Genomic DNA, 17,678 nt, shown 5'->3' on the forward strand with positions numbered 1-17,678 from the left:
AAACATCATGTAATCGGCATAATAAGATGCTATAAATTACTCAAAGAAGAAAACAGCAATGGTTCCTTAGCCAATGTGAGTATGATAACTGTTTTGGAATGCAAATCCTGGACTGTGTAAAAGTGATCAGAATGAAGAAATATTAAGAAGAGCAGGGTCTCAGATCAATTTTGCACCCCCAGATAGTTTAGGGGTATCCATCATCTGCATAAATGAAAACTAGATCCCTTTAGTCCAGTTCCCAATCAATATAAGGTTTATATAATCTTTTTTTTTTCTTGTCTGCTTGCTTACTGCTTATTTATTTATTATCTAACTCTTCTTCACACACTCCTACCCAGCTGAAAACAACAGAATTCTAGAAAGCAGTTACTGACAGGGCAACAATCAACATTCCTACCAAAATACTAGGATACTAGATTTTGTTAAGGGCTGGAGGAAGTTAGGAAGAGGCCAGATCTTCCGTTAGGGTGGGAAACAGCAAGCACTTGATTTAATTGCTTGCCGATATATCTACCGTGTTTCCCCTTTTTTAAGACACCGTCTTATAACTTTTTTTCCTCAAAAAAACACACGGTGGCTTATTTTCAGGGGGTGTCTTTTTTTTAAGTGCTGGTACAACTGGGTCCCACTGGCTCAGGACACTCGGTGCTCTCTTCCGCGCACATTATAAACACCACACTCTAGCCTACTGTGCTATCCAGGTTTTGCTGTCAACCAGGCTGGCAGCAGCTCTCCAGAATTTCAAACTTGGGGGTACCTGGGGGTTAAACCTGGGATCCTTCTGCTCCCCGGGCTCTCTCACGCCGGCCGAGGAATGAGGAGGGAGGCCGTGACCCGTCCCGCTCTGAGATGCTTGTGAGGGAAGCGCGAGGGGGACGAGGCTTGGGCCCATGCCCCTGGCGTGCGCGCGCGGTTGAATGACGAGCCGAAGCGGAACCTTTTCTCTGTGGGGGGGGGGGGGAGACGCGCGCGCGCGCGCGCGCGCGCAAACACACACACACACACACACACACACACACACACACACTGAGAGAGAGACACGCACAGGGAGAGAAAGAAAGAGACGCGCGCACACACACACACACACACACACACACACACAGAGACGCACGGGGGAGAGAGAGAAAGAGACGCGCGCACACACACACAGAGAGAGACGGACGCACGGGGGAGAGAAAGAAAGAGACGCGCACAAACACACACACAGAGAGAGACGGATGCACGGGGAGAGAAAGAAAGAGACGCGCACAAACACACACACAGAGAGAGACGGATGCACGGGGAGAGAAAGAAAGAGACGCGCACAAACACACACACAGAGAGAGACGGACGCACGGGGGAGAGAAAGAAAGAGACGCGCACAAACACACACACAGAGAGAGACGGATGCACGGGGAGAGAAAGAAAGAGACGCGCACAAACACACACACAGAGAGAGACGGATGCACGGGGAGAGAAAGAAAGAGACGCGCACAAACACACACACAGAGAGAGACGGATGCACGGGGAGAGAAAGAAAGAGACGCGCACAAACACACACACAGAGAGACGCACGGGGGGGGAGAGAGAGAGACGCGCGCGCGCACACACACACACACACACACAGAGACGGACGCACAGGGAGAGAAAGAAAGAGACACGCGCACACACAGAGAGCGTGCGGCTGCAGCACACACAGAGAGCGTGCGGCTGCAGCGCTCACGAAGCAGCGCTGCACTTAGGGGAAGATGGCCAGGGAGGGGGGCTGCGGGGTCAAGGCAATGCGTGAAAGGGAGGGATGGCGAGGAAGAAGTGGGGAGTGAAGTGATCGGGGCTTTAACATGCCCGCACGCGCAAAAGGGAGGCTCGGAATATGGAGATCGGTTCTGGCTGCTTCTCTTAAAGTGCCGCAAGTAACGAGCCTCTCTCTCTTTCCTCCTGCCGCTCGTGCCCTTGGTGCTTCGTGCGGCGCTGCTTCACGCTTTGTCAGCGCTGCAGCCGCCACCGCTTCTGGGCACCCACCCGACCCCGCAGGCTTCCTCCTCCTGCCGCGGCCGGCATTGCAGGAGCTGGGTCCTGCTGGCTGGTGCTCCGTGCGGCACTGCTGCACGCTTTATTGGCACTAAAGCAGCCACCGCCGCTTCCGGGCACTGACCCGACCCGGCAGGCTTCCTCCTCCTGTCGCGGCCGGCATGCTGGGTCCTGCTAGCTGGTGCGGAAGTATGGCTTATTTTCGGGGTATGTCTTATAGCTCTCAAATGGTTAAAAACCCTGCCATGGCTTACTTTCTGACTACGTATTAAAAAAGGGGAAACACGGTACCAGGGGAAAAAAAAACTATCACTGCAACCGCACACACAAACAAATGCCATTTCTAAGCTATGTTATTTTCAAAGGCGCTATATCGTTATATTACAATGCTTTAAGTTGCTTTCCCCACTCTTTAAATTTCATATTATGATTATGCAGGTAATGAACATGCCTTACAATTTTGCGCCTGTGGTTATAGTTATGCCTCATGTCTTGCCACTCTGGGTTTGCAAATGAACAAAGTCAAACCTTGATTAAGACCCAAATTAACATACATTAATTGACTAATGAACTAATTAATTACTTTAAGTTGTGATGGTGGGGGTGTTTATTAGAAGTGGGGTTGTTTTGGGGGGGAAGTGGGTTGAGGGCAGGAAACAAAGAAGTAAAGCTGTGCCAGTGTATCTAAAGATTCTTAAAATTACTTGCACTTATCAAAATTCTATAAACCTGAAGTGCATTCCATGAACGACTGGAAAACGCAATCACACGACAGCTTCTGTATTTGATTTGCATGCTCACGTAAGTGTCCGCCACCTGGCAGCTGTGTCTGCTAGGCTGTCCTGGAAGGGCGGGGGAATAAGTATTCCACCACCAGCCCTGGCACGAGGGGAAACATGCACATTTGTTTGCCTGGCGCTTGAGATACAAAAATAAACAAAAACGTAAAAGCTCGTGAAAGCCGCGTACCTTCTCGTAATAAACTATCCCGTATTCTTTGTCATCACATTTTGCGCAGCGGAATTCAATCATCAGATACATAAAGTTGGAACTGCGCTTTTCACTCTGAAAGCAAAGAGATAGAAGGGGGGGGGGAGATTTAATGCTAGGATAAACTGCACCGAGAAAGAAACACCTGTTGCTTGTGCAATGGGGAAAGAATGAATTATCTCCGGCACAGGCAACATATGGATCAGATTTCCATGCTGCTGCTACACCACCTTGGTTTGGGGTAACCCAAAACCAGGACGGCTAAACTGATTGAAACTTCCAAAGTTGCTACAAGGAAGGTGTCACGGATTGGTATTGGCTACTCCCGAGTAAGCACTCCACACATCTTCTGGATTTTCAGAGTTTTATTGTGCATTCTATATACAGTGCTGAGATGTCTCAAATCATGTCTGCTCAGCGTGGGGGAGAAGCCCGCAATGGCGTCTGGTGGGCTCTGACCCAGCCTTTAAGACTGGTCCCCAAAACGCCCCTACCGGCGCTACGGATCCCCATTGTGTCAAACCTTTCTCCTCGGGTGCCTTTGATTCTTCCCCCTCCTTTCCACCCTCTGTTGAAGCTGGCTCCGCCCCTTCTTCTCTGCTTCCCAACTGCAGTTGCGGCTCCAGGGTTCTGCTTGAGCCTTGGAACCTCCTTCCCCTTTCCTCTATCTCCCGAAGCGCCAGGATGCTGCTAGAGCCCTGGAACCTCCTTCCTGCCTTGCTGCTCTCTGTCCCGTCTTGCCAGTGTGTGTGTGTCGGTAGAGAGGTCTGCTTCCTGCCAGTCCTCTCTCTGACAGAAGGTTTTATTTTATTTTATTTTATTTTATTTTATTTTGGGGGGAGAAGAACCATGATGGCAGGCTGTAGACGTTATGTAGGTTCGGAGTCTCTGCTTCTCTGCAGACCCACCAATCTCCTGTTTTGCAAACGTTGTTCTCCAGTTGTTGCCGGACTGCAACGCCCATCGTCTCTGACCACTGGCCCTGCTAGCTACAGATAATGGGAGTTGGGTCTCCAGCAGCTGTCAAGACAAGTCTGAGAAACACTGCACTAATCTGTTGGGTATTGGGGACAGGTCACAGCTGGATCTAAGGTGGGTTGCTGGAGAAGCACTACAATGCAAATATAGGGTAAGAAAGGGGAAGAAGTGGGTCTCCAAATTCATGTGTGGATTAAAGATGGGCCCCTGGTCAGAAAAGACTGGGGACTACTGCACTAAGCAATCAATGTGTGCAGGGAAGTCAAAGGCTGCCACGCAGCATTCAAATAATGATTTTTTTGGGGGGGGGTTAGAAAATGTACTAAATCAAATGCAAATATGTCAGACTGCTCCATCAAATATGAATATCCAAGACTGTTTCATGGGACAGGTGTTGCCGCAGTTCCTGCCTTTTGGACTGTTTCGTTGGGATGGGCTGTATTGCTCAGCAGCAGAACACATGCTTTGAATGCAGAAGGTCCCAAGCTCAATCAACAATGGCAGCTCTATTGGGAATTCTCCTTACCCGAAACCCTGAAGAACTGCTGCCAGTCAGTGTAGCCTATACTGATTGAGATGGGTGATCTGTGTGCTCAACATAAGACAGTTTCACGTCCCAGAATCCTATAATTGTAGAGTTAAAAGGGACACCAAGGGGCATTTAGTCCAACCCCCTGCAATGCAGGAATCAAAGCTAAAGTATCCATGACAGATGGTTGTCCAACCTCTGCTTAAAAACCTCCAAGGAAGGAGAGTACCTTGGAGTTGAAATCCATTCAATTGTCAAACAGCCCTTACTGTCAGAAAGTTCTTCCTGATGTTTAGTCGGAATCTCCTGCCTGGTAACAAGATTGTTTTCTCCTGCTCTGGAGGTAGGACTCAAACCAATGGCTTCAAGTTACAAGAAAGGAGTTTCTGACTAAATGTAGGAATCTCCTTTCTTGTAGGAAAAAAAACATGTAGGGGGGGGAAAATCTGACAGTAACAGCTGTTCAACAGTGGAACACACTCCCACAAGAGGTGATGGACTCTCCTCTGTTCGAGGTTTTTAAGAAGAGGTTGGATGGCCATCTGTTATGGATACTTTAGTTGAGATTCCTGCATTGCAAAGGGTTTGCACTAGATGACCCTCACAGTCCCTTCCACACTCTACAATTCTATGATTCTATGAATCTCCAGAAAAGGAGAAAACAAGCTTGTTCCATGCGAAAGCCCTTCAGATATTGGAAGATGGCTCTCCTCTCTCCTCTCAGTGTCCTCTTTTCCAGGCTAAACTTTCCCAGTTCCTTCAACCGTTCCTCATCCAGGCTTGGTTTCCAGACCCTTGATCATCTTGGTTGCCCTCCTCTGCACACATTCCAGCTTGTCATTATCCTTCTTAAATTGTGGCACTCAGAACTGGACACAATATTCCAAGTGTGGTCTGACTAAGGCAGAATAGAGTGGTACTATCACTTCTCTAGATCTGGACACTATATGACTATTGGTGCAGCCTAGACAAGCATCAGCTTTTTTTTTTTTTTTAGCTGCTGCTGCTGCTGCTGCTGCATCACACTGTTGATTCATCTTAAGCTTGTGGTCCACCAAGACCCCTAGATCCGTTTTTTGCATGTACTGCTATTAAGCCAGGTGTCTCCCGTCTTACATTTGTGCACAGAAACTGTGATCCATTTCCAGCCTTTGAACTGAGAAACTTCAGAGCCCGGAGGGCCGAGTCTTTAATTTAACGTTTGCATAGAGTGCAGGTGGAGACTGGGTGCACCCCCTGAATTACAGACATCCTGGTGCGCCGAGGTTTTTGCATCAGCAAGGCTCGAAAGCTCATTAGAAGCTCAGTGCCCCCTACGACCTACCTCATTGATCATCTCGATCTCCCGAAAGGTCAGTCTGTCCAGCCAGTCGACTTTGACCATGTGGCCTTGTCGGTGAGATTTGGTGAGCTGCCATGGGTGGAAAGAGAAAGAGAGAGGCGTCATTCTGAAATCTGATCACAGAATCGTAGAGTTGGAAGGGATCTCCAAAGATCATCCAGTCCAACACCCGGCAAGGCAGGAATTTGTTGTTTTGAAGACAACCGAAAACTGCTTTAAACTAAATATGCATGGCATGTATTTCAAGCCTCAGCAAAACAGTTCAGCTGCCTTTATAACAGCCAGCATGTTCCCAAAATTCAGAGCATGTTAATCAGGGGAGGGGGAGCGGGGGGGAGATAGTTAACCTATTCAGAAAGGTCACAATCCACCCTAAAAAAGAGTGTTCAGTCCCAAGGGTTTTGATGGGAGAGGTGCTCAGTGGAATTCCAAGCATGCTTCCCCAAGAATTAATTTCCACACAGAAAGTGTGCTTAGCATTGCAACTTTGCATGCTCGATCCTCTTGCTGGAATCCATGAGACTGGGGGGGGGGGGGGCGCATCCCCAAATTGTTCATTACAGGTTGCCCTGAGATGGCAGTTCGTTCCATTACTCTGATACTTTTCTGTTAATTTCCGCATCTCCGTCAAGCTTTCACACAACGCACAAGCCAACTTCTGCAAATATCGCAGAATACAATAGAAAGTTTAGCACTTCCAGGAAACAACGTGCTTGCAAACTGCACAGAAACGAGTGCAAAACTTGTGGAACATGTTCCCAGGAGTAGCTTCTGTGCGGTGTGAAACCTCAAATACAATGCTGAAATCAACAGCTGGGGGTAATGGAATAAACTGTCTGTGAATGCAGGCAACATTGGTGATGTCAGGAGTCATATGGATAGTATGGGAGGCTTTTAATGTTTAATTGATTATTTTATTCTATTTTTCTGTTGGAAGCCACCCAGAGTGGCTGGGGAAACCCAGGCAGATGGGTGGGGTATAAATAATAAATTTATTATTATTATTATTATTATTATTATTATTATTATTATTATTATTATTATTATTATTACAGTGGTGCCTTGCTTAACGAATGCCCTGCTTAACAAAATTTCCTTAACTAAAGGTTTTTTCTAGCGGAGGTTGCCTCGCTAGACGAATTTGTTTTATGAAAAATTTGTCTAGCGAATCGCGGTTTCCCATAGGAATGCATTGAAATTCAATTAATGCGTTCCTATGGGCAAAAAAAAAATTCAAAAAAAATTTCAATGCATTCCTATGGGATTCGCTAGACGAATTTTTCGTTATAAGAAAAGACCCATGGAATGAATTAAATTCGTCTAGCGAGGCACCACTGTATTATTATATTCAATTAAATCATTGCATAGATTAGCACAAGATCTGCAGGAACTCCCAGCACAGATTTAGGGGGTACATGGGGGGGGGCGGATGGAGGAAAACATTGTGTTGTGCATGGATAAATCTTTGTGCAGCTAAGTTAGTGCTTGCCACTGCACACTTGTAGCAGGAGCTTCAAAGGTGAATCATGTGTTGCGTCGGTGCAATGCCTGGTGCAAGATGTGTGCAGGACCAGATTGAGGTTGGATGAGGCCCTAAGCTACTAAAGGTAAAGGGGCCCTCTATAGAATCATGTAATCATAGAGTTGGAAGAGACCACAAGGGCCATCCAGTCCAACCCCCTGCCAAGCAGGAAACACCATCAAAGCATTCTTGACATATGGCTGTCAAGCCTCCGCTTAAAGACCTCCAAAGAAGGAGAGTCCACCACACTCCTTGGCAGCAAATTCCACTGCCAAACAGCTCTTACTGTCAGGAAATTCTTCCTAATGTTTAGGTGGAAGCTTCTTTCTTGTAGTTTGAATCCATTGCTCCGTGTCCGCTTGACACGGAGCTGTCCAGCTGTCTTTTGTCAACAACAGATTGTCGCTGTTTTTTTGTTTTGAATTTATGCTATATGGTAATTTATGGACCTAATAGGTGCATACACAACACAAAACACTGTTGCTGTATGTAGGTTTTATTTTATTTGCTTTTTTATCTTATATTTTGGAAATGTGCATCCAGATTTCTTTTTCCCTTTAAAAAAATTTTTGGGGGGGCCAAGAAAGTGGGGCCCTAAGCTATAGCTTGTTTAGCTTATACGTCTCCTCAGTCCGCAAGGGGGGTCGGATTGCAACCTACCTAAAGATTTTCCTTTTGCAGAAGATTGGAAAACATTTATTGAATACATAGAAAATAACTGTATGCAGCTGAAAACGCTGGCAGCGTTAAGATAAATTCAACAGAGTAAATGATTTTTGACAGATGCAACAGTGGAAAATTGATTTGAATGGTTATGCGGGGATGTAAGATATGTAAAATGACCCATGGAAAGAGAAGAATGGAAATCATTGGATATTTTAAAGTTTGTAAAGTGTTTATTTGAAATTGTAAAACATAAAATGTAATAAAAATTATTAAAGAGTAAAGATTTTCCTTCTGCAAAACAAAAACAAAACAAAAAACACCCCACAACCCAGACACCAAGTCTAAAATAAAAGTATGAGATTGACCCTGAAGATTTGCAGAGCTATAATTTGTGGAAGTAAATTTTGTGCTGCAATATAACCTTCACCTCAACCATCCTCATAGCTAAGCACAATGGCTGAACCTTAAATGTTTATCATTTACGTCAGGGGTCAGCAAACTTTTTCACCAGGGGGCCAGTCCACTGTCCCTCAGACCTTGTGGGGGCCCGGACTATCTATCTATCTATCTATCTATCTATCTATCTATCTATCTATCTATCTATCTATCTATCTATCTTGGGGGGGGGGGGGGATGAACGAATTCCTATGCTCCACAAATAATCCAGAGATGCATTTAAAATAAAAGGACACATTCAACTCATGTAAAAACATGCTGTTTCCCAGACTGTCCACAGGCCGGATTTAGAAGGCGATTGGGCCTCATCCGGGCCTTGGTTTGGGGACCCCCGATTTACGTTTTCAAGAACTTGGTTAACATAGAACAGTACTCAAAATTTACCGAATTAGGGGGAAATGGCATATAATGAGATGGTTCAATTTGCACAATGCAGCAAGAGTCAGCTAGGCCAAAGGAAGCACTTACTCAACTAGAATAATACACACTTCCAAAGGCCCCAGAGAATTGGGCAAAACAGCCTCAAGAAACCACCACTGTGCCTGCAGCTCACAAGGGGAACCTCCCTTGGTAGCTCTGGACCCAGGGGATTTCAATAAAACGTGTGAAACAGAAACACACATGCCCCCACCCCAGTGAACTCGGACCCACCGGCCATGTATTATGCTTGACAACCATTGGATTTTGCAGTCCCGGACACAGAGCCAAAACACATTAGCATAATATCGCTCAAAACAAGACGCACTCGGGGATAGGAGGCTCAAAGCAAATACCAAACCATACAGGTCAAGAAACCACGCATGCCACTCCTGGTGTGCATTTTTAGTCCGTATTATTATAAAAGGCAACAAGCCCAATGGCACGGGAGCATGGACAAGGGAGGTACCACTTCGTTTAACTCTCCTATGCTTTGGGGGGGGGGTTGGTCTACACCAAAGCGTAGACCAAAACTCCACTCCTGCCACCCATGTCCCACTTCATGCTCAATGCTTCCTCTTACAAATGCATGGGTGGACCGTTCTCCGTGGTTTCAGCCACCACTCCCATTTCCCATGTCGTTAAAATTAGATTTGGGCCAATCAGACCTCAGCTAAACTGAATTCGGGAAGGTGGAATATTGGACATCGAAGGTGGACAGGTTCTGAATGACACCCATGTGGGGAATATTGTCCTTTAACACAACAATCGCTATTTCACGTTGATACCATAGTTGGGATGTTGGGAGTGCTATATTTATCATCCTGATGTTTGTTGTGTTTTACATAACATTCCCTAGTCATCTGAGTTAAAGGAGAAGATGTGTAAGTAATGCGGCCTGAGAGACCCTATAGAACAAGCATCCCCAAACTTTGGCCCTCCAGATGTTTTTGCCTACAACTCCCATGATCCCTAGCTAACAGGACCAGTGGTCAGGGAAGATGGGAATTATAGTCCAAAACATTTGGAGGGCCAAAGTTTGGGGGTGCCTGCTATAGAAAATAGGGCAATTGCAGACCAACAGCATCCCTCTGTAGTGTTAAGCCTTTCCGACCACAATTACCCAGAGAATATATCTTTTTCTGTTCATATATACATAGATAATTGCAATCACTGTCCAATGCACTATGCTTTAGACTAGATTTCAACCTTTTTCGGTCCATGGCTCCCTTGACCAACTATATTCTTCTTGCAGCACCCCTGTGGGGCTCAGGAGCCCAGATACTGTATTTCACCCCTTGCCTGAAGAGCTGGCAGCCCCTCCCAGCTCTTTTTCCAACACCCTCCCTTGTGGAGTGTTTCCTCAGCCTCCTCTCCTCTCTCCTTGGGAGTCCTCTGGGCAGCCGCACCCCTGGCCTCTGAGCTGCCCCCCTCCAGGGACCTGGGAAGCGCCCCCTGGCCAGCCCCAGAGGCACCATTCGCCTGCGGAGCTTGTAGCCAGGGCTGCTGCAACAAACAGCTGTGCAAGCCTTTCCGAGGCAGAGATGCGAGAGGGCATCAGAGAAGGGAGGGGAGGAAAGAGAGAGAGAGGCCGGTGTTGCCCGTGGCATCCCTGGCCATCATTCAAGGCACCCCAGGGTGCCACAGCACACTGGTTGAAAACCACTGCTTTAGACAATGCCACATCGCGTCACTTCTGTGACAACGAAGAGCATGGCATTTTCATGTGGAAATACCAAACTATGGAACTCCTTGCCCATGGATACTAAGCGAGCTCCATCTCTCTCATACATTTCAGGGGTTTTTGAAGGATGAAAGCTCTCCCCTGGACGCAGCTGTATGCTATTATTAAAAACAGCCTAAACACTTGCCATAGCAATTCACACTGTTCTTATCATTTACATCAGCTTCCTTATGACTCAACAGTATACAAATGGGCAAATAAATACATTTCGGAAGGAAAACGAAACGCCCTGTGTTTAAATCCGTAATAGCAGTTCATGAAGTTCATTTAGAAGCATAGGAGGGTTAATACACACTAAAGCAGCTTCAGAGCAGTGTTTTGCAGCATAATATATGCAGCACAGAGAAAGCTTTCCAGTGATTAAGACGTTAGTCACCCGTAAGTTGCAACATGCATTTTTCCCCCAAAAGACAGGCGCCAGCAAACCGTGGCTTCTTGGTGTTGCTACTTACTTCCTCCAAATGTTCCTTGCCAGAGGCCTACATTAAAGAGACCCATTCATTAGTCATGAGCTGTGAAGGGGCAGCCATCTCTAGACCATTAACCGGAATCTAATACTCTGCTTTCTCAGAAATTTTGCATCACTGCCTAATTGGCAAAAGGGAATTCTGTCTCGGCGTAACTCTAATGCAGTACAGTGGTACCTCGGTTTATGAACACAATTGGTTCCGGAAGTCTGTTCATAAACTGAAGCGTTCATAAACTGAAGCGAACCTTCCCATTGAAAGTAATGGAAAGTGGATTAATCTGTTCCAGACGGGTCCGCGGAGTACTCAACCTGAAGCGTACTTAACCCGAAGCATGGGTGTAATTGGTTCCGGAAGTCTGTTCATAAACTGAAGCGTTCATAAACTGAAGCGAACTTTCCAATCGAAAGTAATCGAAAGTGAATTAATCCGTTCCAGATGGGTCTGTGGCGTTCGTAAACCGAAAATTCGTAAACCGAGGTTCCATTGTATTGACAGAACTCTCCCAGATATGAAGGGAGTTGAAAGCGTGAGAAAATAGTATGTTGCTGTATATTCACAACCATCCATTTAAAGAATTGCCGTATTTTCCCGTGTATAAGACTACGGGGTTTTTTTAATTAAAAAATAATGTTTAAAATTGGGGGTCGTCATAAATACTCCCCCCCCCATTTTCTTAATTTGGAGACCCAAAAAAATACGTGGCGTCTTATACACGGAAAAATATGGTATATAGTCATGGCTTCCCCCAAAGAAATATGGGAAGTGTAGTTTGTTAAGGGTGCTGAGAGTTATTAGAAAATCTCCATTCCTGTCCCACAGTGGTTTAACAAACAATCTTTCTTCGCCAGGAGCTCTGGAAACCGTGTATCTGTGAAGGGAACAGAATTGGGTTTCCAAACATGTCTCACCACCCGAACTACAAGTCATTGCCCTGCTCACAGCTGTGAAGAATATGAATGGTCCATGTCACCATTAAGAGGTAGGGACAGGACAATATACCGTACTTTTCTGTGTATAAGACTATGTTTTTTTCTGTAAAAATCATGCTAGAAAGTTGGGGTCGTCTTATACATGGGTAGCGCATACTGTGGGTGTTTGATTGGTTGCTGCCGAGGCTGTCATTGTGCATGTTATTGTGCATGCTATTGGTTGCTACGTCAATGGGTGGTGTTGATTGGCTGACACTCCGGCAGTTGGGCGGGTGATTGGCAGCTTCTGCTGGTGGATTTTTAAAAAGCTCAACAACCCGGGGCAATCCTCTACAAATAAAAAATAAAAAAGCTCAGCAGCTCTGTGCCATCTCTCCCCCCCCCTATTTTCTTAAATTTGAGTCCCCCAAAATAGGGGTCGTCCTATACATGGGGTCGTGACGGAAAAGTACAGTGTATGTGGACTGTCCCTGGATCAAGTGACTTTTCTTATTGACGGTCTCAAAATCCTTAAACTTGCTCCAGGTTGTCTTCTGAACTAGCCAGATGTTTAACTGAGAATCAACCACAGTCCGTCCATCATTTGAAAAATAAGTTTTTAGAGCTGTCTTGCCCCTAAATGGCAAGTAAACATTCTGTTTTGGCAACTGCAACCTTGGTCTAAGGAGGCATTTTGGTGCCTATCTTATATTTCTGACTTTCTAACGCTGAACACAATCATAGAAAATAGATGATGGTGATGAGGTCCCAACCTAAGAAGAGTGGCGACAGAATATGCCACTTGCAGACTTAACACATAGAATAAGAGAACAAGAAGCACGTATGTTTAGAGAAGATTGGAGAACATTTATTGAATGTATGGGAAATAACTGTGTACAGCTGAAAAAGCTGGCGGCATTAAGACAAATTCAACAGTGTAAATAAGTTATGATGGATGCAATAATGGTATAGTTTTTTGCAAAATATGCAGGGATTTATGATATGTAAAATGAACCATGGAAAGAGAAGAAGGGAAGTCACTGATATTTTAAGGATGTAAAAATTAGTACTTTAAATTATAAAACAGAAAATATAATTTAAAAATATAATTTAAAAATTGTATACAAAAGAAAAGAAAATAGACGGTGATGATGATAAATGGATGGCGTTGTTGTTGTGGTCTGTGTCAGACCACTTGCCCATCTAGCTCAGTTCAGAAACAAACCGTGTCTGAGCTTGGTAGAATGTAAGAGTAACTAGACTGCTGTCTCCCTCTTCTGTGCATAAGCCAACTGACACAGCTGCACCGAGAGCTCTTAAAAAGAGACTAAGGCAACATCTTAAGGAGAATCCCAAAATCACACGTGTTTCTGTGGCTAGGAGTTATCTATTGGGCGGGACAGAGAAAACGTCCTCCAGGCAGCAAAGTCCTTGTCACCAGTTCTGGTCCAATTACTTATTCTTTTTAAAAGTCTGAATTTCAACCAAAGGTCACGTACGTCTCCAACATCGTTCTCTCCAGATGCCCAGATGCCCTTTCATTACAAAATGGTTCTCTTTCAAAGCAAAAACCTCTACTCTGCTTTAGGGAATGGACCTTCCTCTGCTGGAATGCACCAGCTGGTGAAACTATAATCTTATACCCTGCTAAGGATGTTACCCAAGGCAGGCAGAAAGTGCTCTCCGGAGAGCAGTGGTACTCAGTTTGGTGCTCCAAAGGCACCCCTCACCTGAAAGGAATGGGGAATCTGAGGCCCTCCAGAGGACCGATGGTCAGGATAATGGGACTCGTAGTTTGCCAAAATCCGGATTAAGAATCACATAGCTTTGCATTTATGCTAGCATGGAAATGAGAGTCAGGTCAGTTTGTAAGAGTCCTGATTCGCCTCACTCATGCAAAAGAGATTGGCCAAATGCTTTCAAGTCCACCTCTGCAAGAAGACAAAGGGACTAGCCAGATACTTTTTAAAAAATTGACTTTTGCTAGACACCCTAACCAGCTTAAAATACTTTTACTAGATTTTACAGTTCCTCCAATACTACCTGTTATATTTGTTATACAGTTCCTCCAATACTATCTGCCAGCACAGAGTGGTAACAGGGATTGGCTGGCTGATGCCGCAAACATTTCCTCTTGAGTTCAACCTCGGCAATGTCGCAGTGACCTACCGACTAGAAATGTGTGGATTATAATGCTTTTTTGTGTATTAGAATCCCAAGGTAAACTAGCCTTAGAAGAGGTATGTGCAACTTTAATGCAAGTTAGTTTATTGCCATGGTAAATCTCCAAAAGATCAAACTGACATATTTATAGCCCCGTTCCAGATATTCACTTCAATTTGCACAAAGCCATGGAGAGTTGCCTTGAAACCATGAAATCTGACATCCATATTTTTAAAAAAGGTAAAAGGAAGGGAAAAAAAGATTTAACAAGGTCTATTGAGCTTGGTGCCAAAAGTGAACGATATCAAACTGTCACAAAAGCAGGAATCGACACTTCCCAGAGTGCAAGGGGAAAACATTGCACCAGATCTAGGTACCCAGAGCCAACGTTCAGGGTGGAAGGCGTTACTACAGCTCAGAGTTTCTTATCTAGGGTGGAAAGTGAGTGGCTTGAGAGTTACTACAGCTCAGAGCTTCCTTTCCAGACTGGAAGGTGAATAAGGAGAGTTACTACAGCTCAAAGTTTCTTATCTAGGGTGGAAAGTGAGTGGCTTGAGAGTTACTACAGCTCAGAGCTTCCTGTCCAGGGTAGAACGTAAGAGATAAGGGAATTACTATAGCTCAGAGCTTCCTTTCCAGACTAGAAGGTGAATAAGGAGAGTCACTACAGCTCAAAGTTTCTTATCTAGGGTGGAAAGTGAGTGGCTTGAGAGTTACTACAGCTCAGAGCTTCCTGTCCAGGGTAGAACAAGGGAATTACTATAGCTCAGAGCTTCCTTTCCAGACTAGAAGGTGAATAAGGAGAGTTATTACAGCTCAAGGTTTCTTATCTAGGGTGGAAAGTGAGTGGCTTGAGAGTTACTACAGCTCAGAGCTTCCTGTCCAGGGTAGAACGTAAGAGACAAGGGAATTACTATAGCTCAGAGCTTCCTTTCCAGACTAGAAGGTGAATAAGGAGAGTTACTACAGCTCAAAGTTTCTTATCTAGGGTGAAAAGTGAGTGACCAGTGTTACTACAGCTCAGAGCTTCCTGACCAACACACACACACAGAGAGATAGAGATAGAGATAGAGATAGAGATAGAGATAGAGATAGAGATAGAGATAGAGATAGAGATAGAGATAGATAGAGAGAGAGAGAGAGAGAGAGAGAGAGAGAGAGAGAGAGAGAGAGAGAGAGAGAGAGAGAGTGCTACAATACAACATATGGTCTGGGAGGTTGCTAACCCCAGATCTCTCTCATGTAACATTAAATGAGGGAGGGATGTGTTAAACACTTCACATGGAACCTAGCTTCCCCCAACCTCATCTACTTTTATTAAAATTGAAAAAGAAACTATTTTTAAAGTAAAGAAGGGGAACGTAAAATAAATAATGCAACTGAAACATGATAGGAAAGATGTAGCGCTATATCACATTATAATGGGACTTAATGGTAATCACTGTACACATTTAACCAGAATGACAAAAGAGACTCTCAAGGAACGTTTGAGACAATTGCTGGTAATTGAAAGATGAAAGTATTAAGACACTAACCAACGACAAATGAATCCTATCGTCTTGCTTATTAAGGGCATGAATTTGTTTTCCTTAGATATTCCATTAGAAACAAGGACCATTCTTGTCTGTGCTGTCCTTCCCCAATCGGGCCTACAGGGTACATCACACTAAAATTATACTTTCGCACACGGAGGGATGGACAAGAACTTCCCCTCACCTTGGCAAGTCGACTCATTTGGTCCTCCGAAAGAGTGCTGCTAGTCCTCCCAGGGGTCTTGGTGGGCTCCGAACCGTCTGCCTCCACATTGGGCCAAACCTTCAGATCGTGCATTCCCTGGCGGAACATCCTATGAGAAAAGCGCAGATTTAGGACAACGCCCACACCAGCACAGACAGAACACCCACATGCAGAAAGATCACCAAAGGATTTGGTACGGCAGCAGTAGCTCATCACATGCATCATTCCCTTACTATTCAACATATTTACATTCAACCTGTCATACAAGGAGCTGAAGCACGGTTCTCCGTGCTCCTAATTCAAAGCCTACAACAACTGTGTGAAGTAGGCTAGGCTGAGAGGCAGTGAGTGGCTCAACTACGTGTTATGGATTTTCTGCCAGTTACCTAAAAGACCTACTGCTTCCTTCCCAATGAAGAGCTTTTTATGCTCGAAAGACTAAATGCTTTCCCATCCGCAGTGAACACAGGAAGATACTTGCAAATTCCTTATCAAGCCCGCCTGTGTGCCTGTAGTCAGGGAGTACCAAATTCACTGGACCATATTCTTTTGGGACTGCCCTTTCCACAGCACCAGGGCCAGCGTGTCCATTTAGGCGAACTAGGCAGCTGCCTAGGGTGCCAAAATGGAGGGGGCGCTGGCCAGCCTGCCCGCTGCTCCCTGGGGCCGCCTCCACTGCGCCTGTCAATGTTGAGTGGCTTCAACAGCTGACAGGTGCAGTGGAGGGGGCCCCAGGATTGCGCTCCCCGCACGAAGCTCCGGAGGCATGCGGGGAGCGCGAGCCTGGGGCCGCCTCGCCGCACCTCTCAGCTGTTTTTTATTTTATTTTTGTTTTTATTTTTTTCTACTTTTTTCTATTTTTTCTATTTTTTATTTTTTTCCTATTTTTTATTTTTTCCTATTTCCTATTTTTATTTTTTCTATTTTTCTATTTATTTTTTTAATTAATGGGGGGGGGGCGCCAAAAGGTGATCTCGCCTAGGGCACAACAAACCCTTGCACAGTACACTCCACAAACAGATGCTGAGCAAGATGTTGGACCTGCAACTTTCGGCTTCGAGAGAAAGCCAAATGAGGTTCCTCCTAGCGGGTAGGGACAAGGACGTTACTGCCCCAGTGGCTTCCTTTTTAATCTCCATCTTACCCGGAAGGGTTCTTAATGAATCATCCCTCTAGGGCAGGCGTCGGCAACGTCTTCCGGCCGTGGGCCAGATCATTTTATCATGTTTTTAATATTCTGTTGGGAGTCGCCCAGCCAGTTGGGCGGGGTATAAATAATAAACTATTATTATTATCAGAGCTGAGTGGGGATCCAAACTCTGGTCTGTCACATCCTAGTCCCACATGCCAAGTGCCCTCGGCTGTACTTGAGGGACAATTCCAACAGATTCCACACACAAAAACGCTTATGTCCCTGTGGAAATGGCAGTACTGAATCAGTGGTGCCTGCCCTTCGTGGTTGCACTCTTGATAAAGACTTAAGGAATGAGATTATCACCCCTCTTTTATTGTCCATTCTGGGTCGCCCAACGACTGCCACAGTGTCCTTTCTCTTGGCAGATCAAGATGAGCAGGTGACAGCAAAGGTTGCAAGATTTTTAGCCGGGACAATCAGAATAAGATCAACTATTTGACTATTGATTCAAAACCCTGAAATGTATTTTATATGATTGACTTTTTATTTCTATTCTTTGTACAGTGGTGCCTCAACTTACGAATTTAATCTGTTCCGAAGGCACCTTC

General features: G+C 45.2%; 1 protein-coding gene across 2 annotated transcripts in view; it reads right to left on the reverse strand.

Moving 5' to 3' along the window:
• Window positions 1-17,678, reverse strand: part of PIK3C3 (phosphatidylinositol 3-kinase catalytic subunit type 3) — a 104,356-nt gene that overhangs the window by 81,863 nt on the left and 4,815 nt on the right. The window contains exons 4-7 of one of the 2 annotated variants that reach the window (XM_035100486.2): window positions 15,915-16,044; window positions 11,110-11,136; window positions 5,835-5,921; window positions 2,983-3,078 (exon numbers count right to left, since the gene is read on the reverse strand). In XM_035100486.2, the coding sequence (XP_034956377.1) occupies window positions 2,983-3,078; window positions 5,835-5,921; window positions 11,110-11,136; window positions 15,915-16,044 (340 nt within the window). The remainder of the gene's footprint in view (window positions 1-2,982; window positions 3,079-5,834; window positions 5,922-11,109; window positions 11,137-15,914; window positions 16,045-17,678) is intronic. The other variant, XM_035100487.2, reaches the window with a different exon arrangement.

This window comes from Zootoca vivipara, chromosome 11, assembly GCF_963506605.1.
Source record: "Zootoca vivipara chromosome 11, rZooViv1.1, whole genome shotgun sequence".
Taxonomy (NCBI): domain Eukaryota; kingdom Metazoa; phylum Chordata; class Lepidosauria; order Squamata; family Lacertidae; genus Zootoca; species Zootoca vivipara.